Source organism: Vespa crabro, chromosome 7 (genome assembly GCF_910589235.1).
Source record: "Vespa crabro chromosome 7, iyVesCrab1.2, whole genome shotgun sequence".
Taxonomy (NCBI): Eukaryota; Metazoa; Arthropoda; class Insecta; order Hymenoptera; family Vespidae; genus Vespa; species Vespa crabro.
In genome coordinates this window covers 1,619,672-1,642,500 of record NC_060961.1, presented here as the reverse complement: position 1 = coordinate 1,642,500, position 22,829 = coordinate 1,619,672, and the positions used below count along the sequence as shown (strand labels likewise).

At 27.3% G+C, this 22,829-nt stretch overlaps 1 protein-coding gene across 13 annotated transcripts in view; it reads right to left on the bottom strand.

Annotated features, from left to right (window-relative positions):
- Positions 1-22,829, bottom strand: part of LOC124425514 — an 88,068-nt gene that overhangs the window by 28,664 nt on the left and 36,575 nt on the right. For all 13 annotated transcript variants that reach the window (XM_046965942.1, XM_046965943.1, XM_046965945.1 and 10 more), the window contains one exon: positions 846-1,066. In XM_046965942.1, coding sequence (XP_046821898.1) covers positions 846-1,066 — 221 coding nt within the window. The remainder of the gene's footprint in view (positions 1-845; positions 1,067-22,829) is intronic.

Sequence of the window (22,829 nt, the reverse complement as noted above, 5' to 3'; positions counted from 1 at the left end):
CAATAAGATAATTATCATCCAAATTTCATTAAAATATCGATCCCCTTTGATCGGATAAGAATATCTATTGATTGATAAATTGAAAATATAATAATAATAAAAATAAAAATAATAATAATAATAATAATAATAATAATAATAATAATAATAATAATAATAATAATGATAATAATAATTTTGATATTATTTGATATTAATTTTTGTTTTTCTTCCATAGAATATGATAATATTATTATATAAGGATCAAATATTTTCTTAAAAGAAAAGATTTGATAATTAGAATATCGAATGACCAATTAAAATATCGAACCTTTTTGTTCGATCATTGATGTGAAATGATGAAGCCTTGAGAAGATCGTGACTATCACTATGATACTTTTCAAGAAAAACAATAATAGATGATTAACTACAGTTCGGTATTAGTCATTTTTACGAGAGATTAATGAAGAGTTTTTCTTTTTCCTGGAGATTAATGAGACGAAGGATAAAAAAAATATTTATTTTTCTTACCATTGTCAAGGGGAAAAAAGATGTAGGACGTTTTATGATTGATAATAATATTTCTCGATGAGAGTCATGAATGGTTGATGGTAATTGTATCGATCAAAGAAGAAAAAAAAAAAAAAAAAAAAAAGAAGAAGAATAAAAAAATAATACGAAAAATAAAAATAAAGGAAGAAGACAAATTATTATACGCCTGCGGATTCATGCAAATTACTATATTTATATATATATATATTTTTATTATATAATATATATATATATATATATATAAAATATATGTGTATATATATATATATATTTAAAATGGCGAGTTGCAATGAAAAGAAAAACAATGCACTCACCGAGGTCCAACGTGACTATTTGTTCGGCTACCACTACTCTCCTTATCCTCGTCGTCTTCTTCGTCACGTGACGTAGCCAGAGATTGGGGGACCGAAGAAGGAGCGCTGCTACCGGAATCGGGCCCTGGGCCCATCCTCGAACCGGAAGCACCGCTGCAACCAGCCAAAGATCCTGCCGGATCTCCCACTCCCTGGCCCTCCTTCTTCTCCGCGCGATCCACCTAATCACAATACGTAACGATTCTCTTGAAAAATTTATTCAATTATAAATAAATATTCGTATCGTATAATCAATGGAAAATTATTCGTCTTATTAATCTTCAAGTTGTTTCGTAGTTTCGTTCAAATGTTGATCCAAAAAAAAGTTACAAATTTTTTTTAACTTTCTTTTGTTTCTGTGACATTGAAAAATATGTTCCAGATAAATTTTCTTTGTAATTTATCCTTCGTCTGTAGTTCAATTTCTTTCTTTCTTCTTTTTTTTTTCTTTTGTTTTTTTTTTTTTTGGCTTTCTTTTTCTGTTCTCATGTCTAAATTATTTACAAAGTATACCTCAATTATATTTCTAAGTTATATTATATAAGTATTATATTATATAAATTATATAAACTATAATATTTATGAATGATATAAATTAAATAAAGGATAATAAATTAAATGTATTAATTATAATTATAGTATATTATATATAATTTTCATAACTTTCATAATTTCAAATAATAATCATGATAATAAATTTCAAATATTTTATATTCCGATGAATTATAAAATCATTAATATCATAGACAAAATTATCATGTGTTTGTTCACTATTAAATATTTTAAATTCAAAGGAACTCGTAAGACCATTCTGAAATGTTCACGTGGGAAGGAAAAAAAAAACAAAAACAAAAACAAAAGAAAAGAAAAAGACAAGATGAAACTAAAAAAAAAAAAGAACTTAGTTTTTACAAATGGTCAATATTGATAGACGTACAATATTGATGACTATATATAAAATACGAAATGGATATAAATTACTATTGAATGGTATTATCGTTACTTCAGAATTTTATAGGTATATGTCGATAAGAAATAAGGGAAAAAAGGAAAGAAAGAAAGAAAGAAAGAAAGAAAAGAAAAAAAAAAAAGAAATAAAAAAACTTGAAAAATGAATCGCAAACCATAAGGTAAATGGTTGGAAGATAACATGAACTGATCGTCGTCGTTGAGTTTCTAGAAAAGAATCGATGTAAAAGATCGTCGTTCTATGCTTTTTATTACAATGATGCCTAGGTTTTATCCCCCGCGACGAATATTATCAAATGAATTTCACTACTCGAACGATATTCGATAATTTCCGGTCATGAAATTCTAATCCGATTTTCTTTATCTCGATCGATTTTCTTCAATTTTATCTCTTTTGCTTATTTTTTTCTTTCTTTTTTTTTCTTTTTTTCTTTTTGTCTCTCTCCTTTTTCTTTTTCGCGTTTGAATTTTTTCTTTTTTTTTTTCTTTTTTTTTTTTTCAGAACAAAAATTATTCTCAATATTGATTTTTGTTTTTTTCTTTTTTCTTTTTTTTTTTCTTTTTCAATTTCTTCATAATTTTCATGTCTGTAAATTTAGTTCAATTCTTTTCTCACGCCTATATATATATTTTTTTAAATTATTGTTCTAATAAAATTTTCTCTCTCTCTCTTTCTCTTTCTCATGAACACACACATTTTTCTATATATTAATTCATGTTCTACTCAAGCATGAGTGACTGAATTTTTAGAATGAAGGTGTGATAATATTAACAGTATGATAAAATGATCAATTTAATTTTGTTTCAATTGATTTCAAATATGATCTAAATCGTTCGCTTTACTTCATATTACGTTTTTTTTTTTCTTTTTCTTTTTGCATGCACTTGAATTATCCATGAAAAAAAGAGAGAGAGAGAGAGAGAGAGAGAGAGAGAGAGTGAGAGAAGTACATTATCCGCATCGTGTTAATGCTAATGCATTGGTACGTTGATACGTGAATGAGAATGCAGAAATACGTTTCAATCGATAGAATGGGATTTGTTTGAACGATATCGAGCAAGATGGATAAATAAAAACAAATCGATGCGTATCGCTATTGCGTTTCTCATAGTTTTTGTTCATCATCGTTGAAGCATTAATTTTATAGGGGGGGGAAAAAAAAAAAATGAAAAAAAAAAAAAGAAAACAAAAAAATCTACAAATACAAAAGAATGATAAAAAATATAAAATGGACAAAAAAATAAAGAGAGAAAATACAAAAAAAAAAAAAAAAAAAAGGAAGAATTACACCAGTTACAGAGCGTTCGTTCTCGAAAGGGCGAAAACGAACGAGAGAATTTTAAAAAGGTAAAACAACGTGTACGTTAATTCGTATTTTATTCAAACGAATGTCGAGTGAAAGAGACAGATAGGAAAAGAAAGAGAGAGAGAGAGAGAGAGAGAGAGAGAGAGAGAGAGAGATGCTTAATGCAATAATAAAAAAGGCGTATGATTCGGATGAATTGTTTTGACGTGTATCAACGTTGACCATTAGAAAAAATTTCTGTATAAATGCACCTTTCACATTATTTACTTTGATTTACAAACAATTATCGTATATTTATTGTGACATTAATTTTCATATTAAAAAATTATAAAATAACTATAGAAAATGAACGAATTAAATGTTTCATTAATTATATATAAATTAGATATTATATTTATCGATTTAATTCGTAAATCAAAATTATCTATTTAATAAATATTATATTTCAATAGTCTAAGTGAAAAAGGTTCAATTAAAAATTATGCTCTTGAAATATCATTGATCGATATTATAGGCTTGAGATTCGCATAAAATTGTATAAATGTTCATTTTTTTTATAAAATAAATTTCTTTACTTATTTTTATATTTATTTTTAATGCAATCCAAAAAGTTCACTTTAAGATCTTAAATACATATATATATATATATATATATACAATTTCTATTTACTTTTATACATTTTTCGCTTCAACTAAGATGCGCATATACGTGACTTGAAAATTCGACGACTTGAGAAAGACTTGTTCAACGATTTATTCGATAATCACTTGATAGAATCTCATAAAATATCTATGAAAACCAACAAATAGAAAGATAGAGATAGAAATAGAGAGGTAGAGAGAGAGAGAGAGAGAGAGAGAGAGATATATACAAACCACAAAAGGAATATCGTTAATATAAATTTCTAAAATCCGTTTTCAAGGAAATCGTTTAGCGTGGAGTTCAAACGTTTGCGTTAAAATTTTACGGTCTGTCGGAGCCGAGTTATAATTAAACTATTAAATTACGAACTGGAACTTTGCCACTCAACTCGAACTCAATAGACGAAGAGGGATATACCCGAGTTGTGCGAGTTCCTAGACGCAAAGCAGATCACAAGAGATATAGATAGATAGATAGATAGATAGATAGAGAGAGAGGGAGGGAGGGAGAGAGTGAGAGAGAGAGAGAGAGAGAGAGAGAGAGATAATTGAAACTTAAATAATTGAAAGTTAAAGGTGTGTTTTGATCAAAAATCGATTCAATACTCTCTATCGATAAATTTTTATTCATAAATATATCGCGTTTATTCGTAGAGAAAAGATGATGACTTCAAAAAAAAAGAAAAAAAAAAAAAAAAAAAGAAAAAAAAAGAGAGAGAGAAAGAAAGATAAGAAGATCATAGTATTCGCATGAAATAGTCGAAACTACGCAACTTTTATGCGCAACATCTCTTTTATATACATGCATATGCACATATATATATATATATATATATATATATATATATATAAATATATATATATATATCTTTATCGATTCTCGATAAAACTCGGTAGACTCTGTAAAAAGAGGACGCGTTGGTATATCTTTTCATCACACGTATTACGAAATGTCAAAAGAAGTCTAAATTCTCATTTTTCAAAAATAGTAAGTATATAATAAATTCTGAAATTTGAGAAACATTATGTCACCCATTCATTCATTCAGCTAATAGCTCATAGCTTTGGAATCCAGAGGAGTTATATACTAAAAGTGCTTAGTCGGACAATAAAGACGTTAAAGCCCTTAGTCTTGCTCCTATTGTTCTTGGTTCTCGTTTCAAGTCAGTAGAACGAGAGCTTGATAGTTCTCTGATAATAACGACGTCATTCCTATTCAAGTAGGAGTATTGCAATTTCGTATCGAATTCGTATCGAAGATATACTGTGTTATTTGATTGTACATTAATAATCAACGTTCCTTCTACATACTACAAGTCATTAATACACACATAAGTGTATTTATGACGTGTTTTTCAATTTTTATATTATTAACTGGAGATTTTGTTTTCTTATTTCCTTTTTCTTTTTTTTTTTTTTTATTTATTTATTTATTCATCGAAAAAAAAACGTTTATACGATTTTCAGGATCGGCAGATTTTTTTTTCTCTATTTTTTCTTTTTTTCTTTCTTTCATTTTTCTTTTTCCCTTTTTTTTTTTTTCTTGGGGACGTAACAAGGGACGAAGATTGGTCGTTCATGAATAATTTGTTATTTATTTAAATTAGTTTTTAGGAATACTTTGGTATCATGAAAATTATTTGTTTTTCAATTAAAATATAAATGTAAAATTTAATATGACATTTATATAAATTATTCACTAATAGAATAGTTTAATAAAACGTTGTAGGAAAATTAGATTTCATTGATCGTCAAAAATAAATAATATTAAATAATACAACAATTATTTTCTAGTAAGATACAAAATACGCTATGAAAATTTAGATTTTATTGATCGTCAAGAAATTTCAGAGAAGAACTTATTTTTCCTATTAAAATATAAATAGAAAATATACTACAATATTTATATAAATTATTTTCTAAGATAGTTTGTAATACGTTGTAAGAAAAAAATTAGATTTCATTGATTGTCAAAGAATTTGAGAAAAGAATATATTTTAAAAGAATTAAAATTTCTCTCGTTATTTTTAATAATCAACGCTGATAGTTATCAATAAGAACGACCTTCTACAAAACATTTGGCTTTCCAGTTTGGTTTTGATCGCCTTTACATCAATCGAATTCGAATAGACGTATTTTTAATTTGACTTTTTCTCTCTGAACGTACTTCATTCTTCTCGAGAAAATTTTCACGATCAAAGAGTTCGTGTTAATTCAAAATAAAAAAGCAGAAATGTTTTATTTCAGTTTGATTAATATAAATAAAAGAAAAGGAGAGAGGCGAGAGAGCCAAAAGGGAGAAAAATATAAATGTATATCAAAGAAAGAGAAAGACTGACACTATCGCGATTTGAAATTCTTCAACAATAAAACTTTTATTTGATATTTCACTAAGGATGACAGAAGAAACAAAAATTCTCTCTAATTAGATTACGCCATTGTTAATTTAATTATCTATCCGAGGGATACGATTACTCGAGCATTTTTTAATTCTAAAAAAAAAAAAAAAAAGAAAAAAAAATGACGAAGCATTAGCTTTCACTGTTAATCGTTTGAAAATTAGAAAGTAAATACAAACGCCGAACGAATATCATAGAATCTGTCAATCTTTTCATAGAAAACGAGCCTGTCGATATGTCCCCTATGCATTTCTGCGTAACAGAACAGAAGTAAAAAGGGAGAAAGATAGGAAAAGAGGGTGTACGTGTGTGTGTGTGTGTGTGTGTGTGTATATGTGTGTCATGTGTGTGCGTGTAAAGAGTGAGAAAGAGAGAAAGATAGAGAAGGCTTGAAATCGTTGAGATGTCTCGTTTGAAAATTGAAGGCACGTTTTCACTTGCTCTCTCGCTAGGGAATTTTAATACGCCACGTGCATTTCACTAGGAAATGACGATCGTGTTAATGACCGAGCAATTCTTTTGTATTCTCTAGAGAGCATGTTCGAGAGAGAGGGAGAGAGAGAGAGAGAGAGAGAGAAAATAAATAAAAGGGAACGTAGGGATCTCTTTTATAAAGCGTTTACGAGTGTGAAAGCCGATTTAAACGGATTTCGTGAAGCTGTCGACGATAGCGTTTCTGAATAAGACGTACGTTTGCAAAACAAACGAAGCTTTCGTTGGTAACGTAAATACTCTAAATCGCATGTGTTTGTTTTTTTTTTCTTTTTCATCCCTCTTTTTCTTTTTTTCTCATGTAATGATCATTTCATCATAATACATTTTGGAAGATTTATTATATGGTTTCTTCTTTTTATATAAATATATATATATATAAACATGATTTTATAGAATATTAGAATTATTTTTAATATCTTATAAACCTAATGAATTTATGTCATCATGATCTTTCAATGTTATCTCTCTCTCTCTCTCTCTCTTTTACTTTCTCTCATTTTTCTCTCTTTTTTCTCTCTCTTTTATTTTTTTTTCATTTTCTCTCGAAATTTACATGAAAATTCGGTACGCACGTTGCGTTGTTCTATTTATTTATACTTTTATTTTTTCCTTTTTATTCTCTTTCTCTCTCTCTCTCTCTCTCTCTCTCTTTCTCTCTCTCTTTTTCTCTTATTTTTTTTCCTCTATCTCTTTCTCTTTCTCTTTCGTTATATTTTACCTCCCTTTTGATTTGGCTGATATAAGATAATTTCAATGCGAAATGAAAATAACGAAATTCAACGAAAGACGAAGAGGAAAAAAAAAAGAAAAAAAAAAAAGAAAAAAAGAGAAAAAAAAAGAAAAAGAAATAGAAAAAAGAAATATTTTTTCGATAGAACATTCGTACAATAAGGTCATATCTCGGCACCCTTCATATCATGCAATACCTTCTTTTCGATATTTGTATATTATGTTATTGTTATTATTATTATTATTATTATTATTATTATTATTATTATTATTATTATTATTATCGTTATCGATGAAACGATATTCAAATGCATCCTTGGAATCGGGTCAAATACAAAAAGTAAGTTAGATATTCGAAGCACAGAAAGCAAAACCTAAAGTGGCTATCTTAAAATGTCACCCATAATGATATCCCGACTATGATCTTACAAAGTTAAGTAGAAAAGAAGGTTAGTGAGAAATATAGAAAAAGATAAATCGAAGTATGGGGAATAGTAGCCTTAAGGGAAAATCGTTTTTCACCATCGCTATTGGCAATGTCGTAGAGATGTTAACGTCGTATCCAAGGACGAGCTTAGATTCAACGATTTTTCATCCCTCGTAAATGGCAATAAGCTGGAATCGTATAGAAAGATTCTCTCTTTCTCTCTCTCTTCGCTTGCTCCGATACTACTTTTCCAATTGCTTTATGAAAAGGCCTTAATACTTCTTAAAAAGTTCCATTTTAAATCATAAAATTTAACCTTCTTATAAAAATTTTCATTTTATTGGATGGTTGACCTCTCATTAATGTAAGGATTTTAAATAAAATTTATAAAATAAAATAATTAATTCTTTCCCATTCTCACTCTCTCTCTCTTTTTTTATAACAATAATAATCTTACTGTATCCTTTAAAGAATTATGATTATATCGAAGAAATAAATTATATATATATATATATATATAGAAAAAAGTTGAAGTAAAAAAGAAGACTCAAGTGTGAGACTTTCGACAGATCGAGGTCGACCTTATATCTCGGTTAACGTGTACTCGAAGAGTAGTAGAAGAACAGTAGAAAAAGAGGAGGAAGAAGAGAGATAGAGACAAAGAGAGAAAGAGAGAGAGAGAGAGAGAGAGAGAGAGAGAGAGAGAGAGAGAGAGAGAGAGTGAATGTGTATGTTCGTAAACTCGTTAGATAGTTCGACGTGAAACGAAGCGAAAGGATAAAATCAACGTCACTTGAAAATCGGAGAGTGGAAAATGCTTAAAATCGTTCTTGTAGTGGTCCTACATAAGAGAGAAAGAAAGAAAGAGAGAGAGAGAGAGAGATGTATATGTGAAAGAAATATTTTTATTTAATATATAAACAGTATTACATATAGTGTAATAGTTACATACAATCTCTGTCATTTTCTTTTTCTCTCTTAGTACATTTAATACATAATATATATAAATATAAATATATATATATATATATATATATATATATAATTATATTAATTATATATACATATATATATGGATATGAGTGTATGTGTGTGTATCCTAAACGTTTATGTAATAATTCAAATTCTGAGAGTTTTGTCCAAGAAATCTTTCAATTCGGAAATCCTTTTTTCCACTTGAAAGCAATCCAAATGCATTTCCTGCCTGTCCTTCTTCTCTTCGAATGGCTGCATAGCAAAGTTAAAGTTTGCTCGTGCGCAACGACTCGCGCGTTATGATTAACAACTATATGCTTTCCATATGATCATACTATTAGCGTCTATGTTGAATAATAATAATCATGCCAAAAATTCAATCTACGAAATTCTTAATGATACTCCGATTATAATATATGAACGTTAATAATGTTCGTTTAATTTACATTTGAAATTAAATGAAAATTGCATGAATTTATTATGAAAGTTATCCTAAAAAGGATTTTATACGTTTCCTTTATCACCTTAAAATTTTAATTGCAGTCTAAATTGCATGGGGGCTGGGATGGGAGAGGGTGGAAAATAAATAAATATTTATTATATGTTTATTAGAATATAAACATGTAATTACATGGATATTTATAAAAGAATTCAAATTTACGAAATGATTGTGTATTATCAGGAGTTATTTCGTCAAATTATTTCATTTGTTATAAACGTAATTTAATTGGAATTAAACGTATAGGCGATTATTTTATTTATGCGTACGAAGAAAAAATAAAAGATAGAGAAAAAGGAAAAAAAAAATGATCCTGAATTTCGAGCTATTTAAAAATAAATTGATCTTATACGACGGCTAATTTTCGATAGAAAATCAAATGACAAGACATTGAAATATCATGGTATAATAATTTTATGTACTTATCGTAAAATCAGAGCTTTACGATGGAACGTACTAAATTATATTTATTATTATCGTTAATTGGATGGCTCGGTTGCTCGTTGAACATTTTCCAAGGTTAAAAATAAATTGATAAATTGATGATGATCATTTGAAAATACGATTAAATTGATTAAGATTGATATGAATTAATATTTGTTATTTATAACGTACGTTTATATTTATGAACGTTTGTAATATACGTTTATATGTCGTGAATATATCGTTTATATATTATATATGTGTTCGTTGTACATATTATACTAATACAGAGAATCCTCTCTTGATGCGTGGGCAACGTGTTAAGAAGCCATTATCGAAGTAACTATTATAGCACGAAGGCTTTAGAGATACATCGATCCACGCATGGTTTATATACTAGTGTGATTAAAAGCATATAACTACGATCCATCCTATGTAGAATGTAATTTGATAGAGAATTGAGATTTATCGAGAATGAATTTTGAATATTTTCATTAAATATTAATTTAAAAATAAATTAAAGAAAAAATAAATAAATAAATAAATAATTCTTATTTTTATAGTAATAATAATAATAATAATAATAATAATAATAATAATAATTTATAATGTCTTATAATCCAAGCAAAAGTATTGATAATTCGATTGAAATGATATTAAAAATATTTTTCTTATAGTTATATGTTCGAAGAATAATTCCAATATTTATGTCTTTCTGGAATAAACATAAATGACATTAGAAACGTTTTCTAAGGACACATCGATGAAATATTTCACGCTGACAGTGAAATATATAGTACATTCATGGTGTACCTTGTCTTATGACATGAACATTTGGAGGACAATATGCTTCTCGAATATTCTGCTTGCAACATCTTACGGGTTAGCTTCTTGCAATGACATTTGCATATCTTCTGTGCAGATGGGATCAATGAGACTTTGCTAGATCTTATATAATTCATCAAATTTTTTTTTAATTAAAATAAATATACAATTTTTATGATAAATCATTGAGTGAGTATTTAAATAAAAGAAAATGAAAGAAGAAAAAAAAAACAGAAGAATCGTAAAAATTACAATGAATCGATATATTATACTTAAATTTTTATTACTTATATTTTCATTTACGTTTGTGTTCATGTAGGTAGGAAGAAAAGTGTCGATCTATGATGCACCCTGGTGTTTATTACAAGAGGGAGAAAAAAACAGAGCTATTTGTCTAATCACGATATACCACCGTTGATATACACTTTTTATAACCCCCTACTTCGTAAATTTTTATTCCTCGTAAACTAGCATTTTGCTTTCATCATCCGAAAACAAAAATCTCTTTATAGATATTTTTTTGTCTACCTTAGATGAAAATTTCTCCTAGAATGTATCAAACAGAATATCTTTTGATTATTCATTCTTATCTTTTGAGTTCATTTTTATTCGTTAAAAGAATGAAATCTTAGAAATATATATATATATATATATATATATATATAAAAAGAAAAAAAAAATTTACATTCTTAAAAAGAAAAGTATCAATATTCTAATTTTTTGGTCGTTCACTTTAACGCAAATCTTTTGACAAAGTGCAAAAAGTTTTTCTTCCTTCTTACATTCGTAATAAAAGAATTAATTCTTATACGAAAAAAAGTTCTTTTTTCTTTTCTTTCCCCCTCTCCCCTCCCCCCACCTATCATCTGCTTGATCTACTTCAATTGAAAATTTTATCAACGAAGTGTAAATTTCGTTTAATAAACGTTTCCCATGAACTTTCTTTAAAAAAAAAAAAAAAAAAAAAAAAAAGAAAAAAAAAAGAAAAGAAAAAAAATTCGAGTAACAATGTCCTAAAGAAATTTATTTTAGCACGAGCGAAATCTTCAATGAACGTTCTTTTCCAAGGATTTGTCTCGTCTACATAATACGCGTAGTCGAATGGCATACTTTTCCATTTGAAAATCTTTCTACAAGTTTGATATAACAAGAGGATAGAAGAGATAATAAGAGATGAAAGAGTGAGGTGAATGAAAGCAGTGAAAAAAGAAAAAAAGAAAGGTAAAAAGAAAAAAAGAAAAGAGAGAAGACAAGAAAAGAAAAAGAAAAGGAAATGAAAAGAAAGTCTGATAATATAATTATTGTACCAACTGAAGAAAAATAATAATCGACAATGGTATAACAGTCATGTGTTTTTAGCAAGCGTTAAAGAATAATCTTACTGGCGTTAAAGTCCTTAGAGGTTTACTGTGAATTCACTTTTGTGTTTCTTTTTTTTTCCCTTTAACCCCCCCCCCCCTCTCTACCCCCGTCGCTCCCTTGATAATCTTTTCCTGTACCTGTTTTAAACTGACTATAAAAGAAAACAAAGATAAGAAACATTTTCAAGGAAAAAAAGTAAAAGTCTCGGTAAGAGTCTCTTAAATAAAATGTACAATTTTAAATGTTTCTTTAAAGGCTCGCATACTTAATTCATCTTCTTTTCTTCAATTTTTTTTTTCTTTTTTTTTTTTTTTTTCGTTTTATTTTCATTTTCTTACGTTTTTAAACGCAGGTACTATCGTAACAATTTTTTCCTAGCACCATTATAGAAATAAACGGAATGCTATAAAATGGAGAGTAGAAAAATAAAATAAAATCAAAAAAAAAAAAAAAAAAAAAAAAAAAAAATAAAAGAAATAAGTAAAACATTCGAAATTTGAATTCCAATGTATTCGATTTGCCCTAGGGGAGAGGAGGAGGAGGGGGGGGGGACAAGTAGAGTTCATTTTTGAATCTTCCCTCGAGAAATCACATATTCGAATAGGAACAATGCATGCAATTAGGCATTGTCATCTACGCTATTTTAAAACTATCTACAGGATTTCACACGTACTATCTACATTCTGATACGCTTTATACGCATCTAAAGTAAATTGAAAATACTGATGAACTTATTCGAAGGTAAATCATGAAGCGAATGATGAAACGTTTTATCGTATCTACGATATAAATATGTTTCATTCGATTTTACGAGCATACGAATTATGGAAAATTATTGAATGTAAAATACACTTGTCGAATAAAAGATACGTTATTTAATTACTGAGAATATTGAAAATGAAAATAAAGATAACGAGAAAAAATGAGATTAAACGATGTTTGAAATAACGAATAAGCTCTTCTCTCGTACGATTATATTTTTTTTTTTTTTTTAAGTTAACGTAACGTAAACATATGTACATATGTATATACACATATAGGTCGATTAAAATTATTCGATTCATTAGATGATAATTAAGATAATAGAATTAAATTGTGATAAAAATCGAAGAACAGAAAAGAATAATAATATAGCCATTGAGGATCGACAAGAAACATATACACATACACACACACACACACACACATATATATATATATATATATGCACACATACCATGTCATATATGTATGTCTTTTAAATATCTTTTATCTTATACACACATATATACGGGGGAAATTACACACACATATATCTTTTATATAATTTTCTACATAAAAGTTATCTACCTTTTATATATCTTTTATATGATGAGTGTATGTGTGTGTATATATATATATATATATATATGTGTATAGAAAAAAAAAAAAATAGAAAAAAATGGAAAGGATGGAATAGAATAGTGAAAAATATTGAAGAAAGACAAAACGTATGATCTTTGTCTAGTTAAAAATAAGCCAATAAAATTCTTATTCAACCTTTGTCTAACCTCGTCGAGTTGAACACGCATAACGTGAAAGCTCGTAATCGCGATATGAAAATTCAATTATTTGTTACGTTGATCATATAATCCTATAAAGTCTATTTCGAAGTATGCCTTCTCTCTCTCTCTCTCTCTTTCTCTTTCTCTTTCCTTACCTCCCTGTCTCATTATAGTATTTTTTCGAGAATTTTCTGATTTATAGATACTCCGTATCTATAAATGTACAATCCAATAAATCAATATTTTCTTCAAACTCAAATATTGATACCTAATCGCATTTCTAGTCTCACCTTGTTCTTTATATTTGTTATTTTAATTGCATTAATTATTATAAACAATTGCATTAATTATTATAAATGTGACGTATATATATATATATATATATATGTAGACATGTGTGTGTGTGTGTTTTTGGAAAATATAAATGTCCAATATTTATTGAGATAAACATTTGTTGTGAGAATATTCTAGAAAATTATAATCAAGAATATTGTGTGTGCATAAATATTACGATCGTAAAAAGAAAGAGAGAGAGAGAGAGAGAGAGAGAGAGAGAGAGAGAGAGAGAGAGAGAGAGAGAGAAAGGGATAAATAGAACAGTATTTGTGATGCAACAAAAGTAAACATTTTGATATACGAACAGCTATACTTGATATGAAATATTACGTTTGCTCATCGACTCAGCTTATCGACGCGAGCTTTGTTTTCTTTAGCAACGTGTTTCTTATTGGTAAAAATAAAATTCGATAACAATTTCAACATCGTGAATGCATATAGCGTCGATACACTCGGTGCATTCAATCCGTTTCATATCTCGTTAAAATAATAATAAATCTTTTTCTATAATCATTAATAATGTCAACAAAATCATGTTTTATTATTAATATTTAATCATTAAAATTTTTATCAGTCATAATAATCTAATCTTTTCATTAATTAAATTAATTGAATTATATATATATATATATATATATATATATATATATATATATATATATATATATCTGGATTCACATCCAATTTTGTTACTAATGGCTGAAGAAATGTATTGTTTGAATTCTTTTGGTAAAAGAACGAACGTCATCGATTTTTCTCTTTTTTAGAGTGTTTCTTTATATCCTTCTTCTTGTTCTCGACGAAAGTGGAAACATTGCGAAAGAGAAGGTTTCAGGTAAAAAAAAAAAAAAAAAAGAAATGGGATTGCCTTTGACGTTACAAAAGAACGACGTGATAACGAGCCTGTAAAAGTAGGTATCATTGTACGGAACTATAGATTACTTACTCTTGCTTTTTCGTGGGATTTTATTTCCCTTTTTTCTTGTCTTTTTCCCTCTCTCTCTCTCTCTCTCTCTCTCTATTTTTTTTCTCTCTCTTTCTCTCTTTCTCTCCTTATTTTTCTTTTATCATCGCATTACAACTTTTACAAATGACATATCCATGATCTCGAGGAATATTGTCAATCCTATTATAAATCTTTTTTCTCTTTCGAAATACAAATTCTGATATAAAACAATATTATATTAAATATAACTTGAATATATTAAATAATAATAATTGATTTTGTAATTATGCGACTTGAATTTGTTCATCTTATGCCGTTATAAAATATTGACTTGTATAAACTTTATATAACTTTATAGTATAATTATATTACTATAAGTTTATATTGCACTATAAATTTTACGTTATATGTATACGTAAAGAAGAAAATATACTTTTATAGAAGTGTTAAGTAATTCACAATCTTGTAATATATACTTTTTTAAAAGTTGACGTAACTCAATTAATTGTAATGATCGTGAACATTTACTTTTCTTTTTCATTCGTGTCAAACTATGATGGTATTCGCACGTTTTAACTTTTTTAATTAGCTCTCTCAGTTAGAATTAAATTCTGTTTCCTTTCTCTCACGGCATGAAGTCTTAGATAGATAGTTGCGTATCTTCGGGATAAAAGGAAATAAGACTTTACGACTTGGGAATTATCGAGAGTGGCAATAGTTAATTTAAACACGTTACAGAAAGAAGGTTAATGAATATGGTAAATAAGATAAGGCTTAAATACAGATAAGACTAATACAATAATATATAAGATAAACGAAAGCGTAAATGGATTTGGTTCAATCATAATAACGATATCTCGATTGAAAATATTATTATTACTACTATTAATATTTTTATATAAATTAAACCATCCTAATTGATTTTCAAAATCAATTATTCATTCAATTCAGATTAGATATGCAAAGTTAATCAAAAAAAAAAAAAAAAAAAAAAAAAGAAAAGAAGAAAAAGAAAAACGAGTGATAGATAAAAAAAAAAAAAGAACAAATAAAAGAAATAATTGAAAGAATTTTTTAAAGGATTAAAAATCTTAAAAGGATGTAAAGAAACAAAAAAAAAAAAAAAAGAAAGAATAACTGATTTTTTCAATTATTCAATAACATTTAGAATTAACTTCTCTAAGAACTTTTGGGCTCGTCTTTTATTAACATTCATAATTTTACTAATAAGTTCGTAAGTAACGAAAAGAAAAATTTTCATACGATCTTGTTAACAATTTCAGCAAAGAGCTGGGTCCACTCATGTCAGTGCGTCGGACGAAAATCATATTACGATTCATTCGCACTACCCGCTTTTAATCCATTATCACATCTCTCTCTCTCTCTCTCTCTCTCTCTCTCTCTCTCTATCTATCTATCTATCTATCTATCTAGCTATCTAGCTATCTAGCTATCTATTTATCTCTCTCTCTAGATTTTCCTTTGTCGTAGAAAAGTTAATAGAAAAGAGCTTTACCGTTTCTACGTTCTACGAGATAGTCTTTCACTCATGAGAAACAATGTTCTAGTTTGTAAAGGTTTAAGGAGATCGAAAGGATTCGTTGATTCGATTCTGACCGACAATGACAAACTTTTCTTTCGATGTAATTTAACCAGAAAAAGAAAAAGAAAAAGAAAAAGGAAGAAAAATTCTCTCTCTCTGTCTCTGTCTCTCTCTCTCTCTCTCTCTCTCCCTCTTTATCTATCTATCTCTATCTCTTTCGTTAATACTTTATATAGATATTATTGTAATAAAGCTTGTGGTCTAATTCAAGACCTGTTTTATTTTCTTTTTAAATTAAACAAGAATAGCTTTATATCTTTTGATCGTACAATATGTTACTCAAGGGAATATTAAAATATCAACCTAGTTAATCTTGATTATAGTGTTTTTATATTTGTACGATTTAAGTACTTACAACGAAATTGTACATGGAGACAATCAACATTTCAAAAGAGAGAAGGAGAGAGAGAGAGAGAGAGAGAGAGAGAGAGAGAGAGAGAGACAAAGATATAGTAAGAAAAAAGAAATATATTACATTTGGATGATACTTCTGGTATAATAATTATAATATAGAGAAGATAATTATGATAACAATTATTAAAACATATAGGTAAATGATAAATATATAAAAATATATATATATATATATATGTGTGTATATAAAGGTTTGAAATAATATAGATAGATAAAGTACATATTTAGATATAAAGACAATGTAAGACTCAAAGTAATGTGGAAAATTTCAACCCATTTGAATCCATTTTCAAGTTTACAAGATGTTCTAGAAGTACAAAATACAATTGTCCTTTCGCGATAGAAGAGGAAGATGTTAAGGGAAGATAAGAAAGAAGTTCGAAGGAAAGTCGCATTATATAAACTTGATTTACGTTTGGAAAAGTTTTATCTGTATTCAGGTGTATGTAAATATATATATATATATATATATATATATATATATATATATATATATATATATATACATACATAAATATATCAATGGATATTTTTACATATAAAGCATAAATAAATATTATTCCCGTGACCATTATATATATTCTTACGTCAAACTATAAAACTAAATAAATATATATTGTAAAGATATTTCTATCGAACATCTGACAATTTATTTTCAATAACGAAAATAAATTTTAAGACAAAAGATAAATTTTCGTTATTGAAAATAACGAAACAAAAACGATACAATTCCGTAAAAAGAAAAAAAAAAAAAAGAAAAAACTGAACAAACGAGGTAGCAAAAGGAAAAAAAAAAGAATTGATTACAAATTTTTAATTATTTTTTTTTTCTCTAAGTGGCTCACTTGCATCATTTTTTTTTTTTTTTTTTTTTTTTTTTACGTAAATTTATTAAATCAAAAAAAAAAAAAAAAGAAAATGTATGAAAATGACAAAAGGATATGATATAAATATTATTAAAAATTTTCTCCCTTTTCAACTATATTTTTCTTTTTAAATGGCTCACTTGAATTGCTCTTTACTTGAGTTTATTTAAACCAAAGGAAAAGGGAAAAGAAAAAAAGAAGGAAAGAGCATGTGTTACGAAATTCGTTAACTACGGGGCTTAATTACCATAGTAATTAACCAAGCGAAGCGGTAAGACTGCAAGATAGTCGATTTATTAAGCGACCAGTGAAGCATCTAATTAAGTGTCACTCGTTTACGCGGATCCTTATTTCTAACTAAGATTTTTATCAACTGTTACCGGTGTTCCTTCTTTTGCGGATTTCTTGATAAATACTTCCTTAAAGATCTCCCATTCTTTATCTAATACAAACGATCTTACATATTGTAAAAATCAGGACAAAATGTAAGTTTCTATTGACCTTTGTCCTTTCGAAGAAGCCCTTAATAAATAGTTCGAGTTCATTGAAAAGTATTTTAAGACGAGTGCCAATTATTTTCAATACCATCAATTAAGAATTTTCTTATATATATGTATATATATATATATATATATATTTTTTTTTTTTCTTCGCAAATTAAATTCTAATATTTCTGACATTTTTTATTAATGATTTTTATATGCTTATTAATATCATTAAAAAAAAGTAAATTGTTTTATGAAAGAATCGTAATATCATTTAACATAAAAATACACAAACACAAACGCAAACACACATGCGCACATATATACAATCTACGTTTACATTTTACTTTGATTTTTGGATTTTATGTCATTTTAAAAATATTTTTATTTGTTATTTTTGTTATTTCGTGAAAGAAAGAAAGAAAGAAAGAAAAAATAAACAAGAGAAAAAAAAGGAAAGAAAAGAAATAAACAGATCTCGTTAGAAAATATTTTCTTTATATTTTAAATAAAAAAGGAGAGGAAGTTTTGATGGAAAATCGATGGTGAACAAATACGATAGATTTTAAGGAAAGAAATATTACATTTTCAAAACATAAGTGTGTGAAAACAAATCGGTGAAGATTTTCCAGATGTTGGAACGAACGTAACGTAGAACAAAACGTAACTGCGACCGCAATTGCGCGCTAATTCTCTTTCCACGGTTTGATTAATCCATTACTAGCTGCGTGTTTGCAGCTAGTGAGTTCGGAATTAATGTCAAATGCCGCATGCAGCTATGTTGCCTGCAAAGAAATTACAGCTGTGTATAAGCTTACCCATTTCTTGTTCTCATTTACGTTTCTTCTTAATCCGTTAAGAGTAAAAGAATCTTTCTGTTTCCTTTTTTTCCTTTTCCTTTTTCTTTTTTTCTGGGGGGGGGGGTGTTTTATTTTTTCTTTTTTTTTTTCTCTCCCTAATAATATTAAAATGAGAAGCATGAAAATTTTTTCCTCTCCTAATCGTAAAATGTTACTTGCATTAAGACCAAATCCATTTGAAATAATTCATATATATATTTTATTTAAAGAAAATGAATAATTTATATTATTACAATATTATTACAATAATATCTAATGGTATGGAAAATATTATTTATATATTATCGATCGATTTTTAATTAATATTATGTATTTTATTTTAAGAGACTGAACAAATTTAAATTATTATTACAATAACATTTAATAATATATAAATATTATTTATAAATATTCAATAAGTAAAAATTAATTTTCAATAATTCTATGGATTATATTTCGAATTTCATATTCAAATTATTATTGAAATAATAATGTCAAACAAAGGATAATATTTTTCATGATAACAATGATAAAAAATAATTAATGGTAACTTTATTAGTCTAGCCAGGTCGTTAATTAACTCCAAAAACAAAGATTCTACGTTTGCAACTTTGCAAGTAAGTTCTTTGTCAGCAAAACGTCATTCTACTTTGAAAGAGGGAGATAGAATGATAGAGATAGAAATAGAGAGATGGAAGGAAAGAAAAAGAGAGAAGAAGAGAGAGAGAGAGAGAGAGAGAGAGAGATATCTTTTTATGGTTTTTGGATGGCACGGATCTCAGCTTCGTTTACATTTGGATCAAATCCAAAAATTAGTTTGCATGAGTGACCACGATGAATTTTTCCAACGTCATTTATTTACCGAATGCCTGTTGGGTAGTGAAATAACGACGAGGAGCGATTGTATAATCGTTGAAAAAAAAAAGAAAAAAAAAAAAGAAAAAAAAAAGCAAAAAGAAAGAAAATTTATACTCTACAGCGATATCGTTCGCGAGGGAAAAGTAGACACTTAAGTAGAGGATACCTAACGATCATTAACTTACAATTAGTCTCCAGGGTAATGATCAACTTTTATATATATATATATATATATATATATATATATATATATATAATAAATGCAAATGATGCAATTCATTTCACTTACTGTCCGATTACCGAATTCATTAACGTCGAAATTAATTTTTGAAAATTTACAAAAACAAAATCTTATTTGATATCTCCTCGTGAAATAATTTTATTCATTAAAATTCAATCGATTATTCTTCAAGTTCATCAATTCATAATGTCAAATCATGCACGGAGATATCTATGAAGATATAATCAAAATTCTGTATGTTAGTAATAGCCAAGCTGTTATGGACGGAGGAGTGGGATGGTCACAGGAATGGGGGAGGGATGGCGGGAATAAAGAAAATCGATATTCAAGCTATCTTTGAAAACATTCTAGGGTTCACAAGGTTATCGAACGTCCATAATGTTTACATCTCTGTGGTTTAGAAATCTACCTGTTGAATTTGTATAGAAGAAATGTTTAAATAACGTTATTTTATTTATATCGTCTTACGATTTTTGAAAAAATTGCAAAGATTCTGTCATTCAAAACAAAAACAGAGAGAGAGAGAGAGAGAGAGAGAGAGAGAGAGAGATAAGAAGAATTAATGAGAATGATTATAATTGTGGAGACGAAGTCAATTAACGAGATAGTCTATAAGTGCGATAATTATCTTTAGTTATATAGTTTTTTTTCTTCTTCTTCTTTTTCTTTTTTTTTTTTTTTTTGTTTGTAAAATGAACCTGTGACGATACTAATGGATTATGTAGGAAGTTAGAGCAAAGTTTGATTCTTAATGAGAAGATATCTATCTCCTTATATACATGTATCCGTACTATGAACCGAATACAGCTCGATATCTATGTGCATCGTCATTATTATCTAACAACGTTCATCTCCTCTATCTCGAGAAGTTACATCAATTATAAAGAAACATTAATTATTACCGTCGTTGTTACGCGATCAAAGTTCATTTAAAGTAAAAAATCTTTCTTTTTTCTTTTTCCTTTTTTCTTTTGCTTTCTTATTTTCCTTCTTTTCCTTTCCTTTCTCTTTTTTCTTTTTTTTTTTTTTTCTTTTTTTTTTGGGTTTCCTTACATATCTCACAAGGACTATTATTTGTTGCACGAAAGTAGTAAGGTGTATCTTTGAGAAGAATGCCGACCATGAAAGTAAAAGGTTATCTTCAAAGAAAAAGGAAAAATGAAAAGAGTGAGGAGAGGGGGAAACAAAGAGAAAAAAAGAAAGAAGAATAACGAAACCATTGAAAAAGGAAAAAGAAAAGGAAGAAAAATTGACAGGTAATGTTCAATTAGAAAAGAGAAAAAGAAAAATAATACTTCCTCATAAAATTAGACTATGTGAAGGTATTGTAGGGGAAAAAAAAAAAAGGAATTTAATTTGTCAGAAAATGAAATGTAATAAACGTTTCAAAGGAAGTTCTTATCTTTTACAAGGTTCAAACTTTCGTACCTTCGGCTCTTGATTGTTACATTTGGTAGGTCCGAGTTTTGGCCTCGTTATCGAGTACGTACTTTAAACTCGAGTACATCAAAGTTCGAGTCAAAAGGTTGCTGGCTCTTTGACTCACGAAGGTGATGCATGTGTGTGTGTGTGTGTGTGTGTATGTTTTCTAACACATACCACATCTATTTCCATATAGATATTCGTATAGTTTTCGTCGTTTCTTTATTTAAAAAAAGCAAAAAGAAAAAAAAGAAAAGAAAGAAATAAATAAAAATACAATCGTTCCTATCATTCTCTCATAATTTCTGTAAGTTTACATTTTTATCGATCGATCGAATAAAAAAATAAAATAACGATAATAATAATAATAATAATAATAATAATAATAATAATTTGTTTCTTCAAAAAGATGAAAGTTTTTCGAAGTTCTTTGATAGAAACGTTCGTCGGATCTTTGAAATCATTTGAAATTATCAAAAAAAAAAAAAAAAAAAAAAAAAATCATTCTCAATCATTTTCAAGAACTTTTAATGAGAATTTCTTTTAAAAGTTGAAGAAACGATGATAACGTTCTGTACCTTTTAAATGGATAAATTTTCAATAGAACGTTTAAGAATAAAACGAATAGATTTAAAGGAAAAATAAGAATAAGAATAAGAGGAAGAGGAAGAAGCAATGACGGAGGAACAGGCGCCGAGAACGGCAATTTTCGAGAAGACTGACGCCGTAGCGAAGGCCAGATTGCACCACCCTGTTTGAATCGATACGTCGATTGTCTCTTTCTCTCTCTCTCTCTTTCTCTTTTCTCTCTTTTTCTTTATTTCTTTCATTCTTTCTTTGAGTTCAATCAACATAGTTTATACTTCCTAAGTATCTTGATATTGAATTGTATTTCGTTAATTAAGTCTCCTTTAAGATGATGAATTTTTTTTCTTTTTTTTTTTTTTTTTTTTTTTTTTATTATATTCATCCTTGTTCATTAAATTAAAAATATATATAATATATAACGTAATCTATATATAATATATACGTTATCTTAGATTTAATATAATATTGAAAATAATATTAATTTTATATTTAATACTAATGTTAGATTTAATATTTTTATGTAATTTAAATATGGGAATAATCTAAATTATTTATATATATTATATATATATAACATCTAATATTATTTTATATATATATATATATATATATATAACTTTCTTTCGTCTTCGTTAAGAATCAGTCTATTTCTTCGATACTTTCAACTCCAATAAAAAAAAAAAAAAAAAAAAAAAAGAAAAAAAAAATTAAGTTGTAACATTGCGATCCTTGGATTTTTTTAAATTTTACTTCAGAATTTTTTTACGTATGT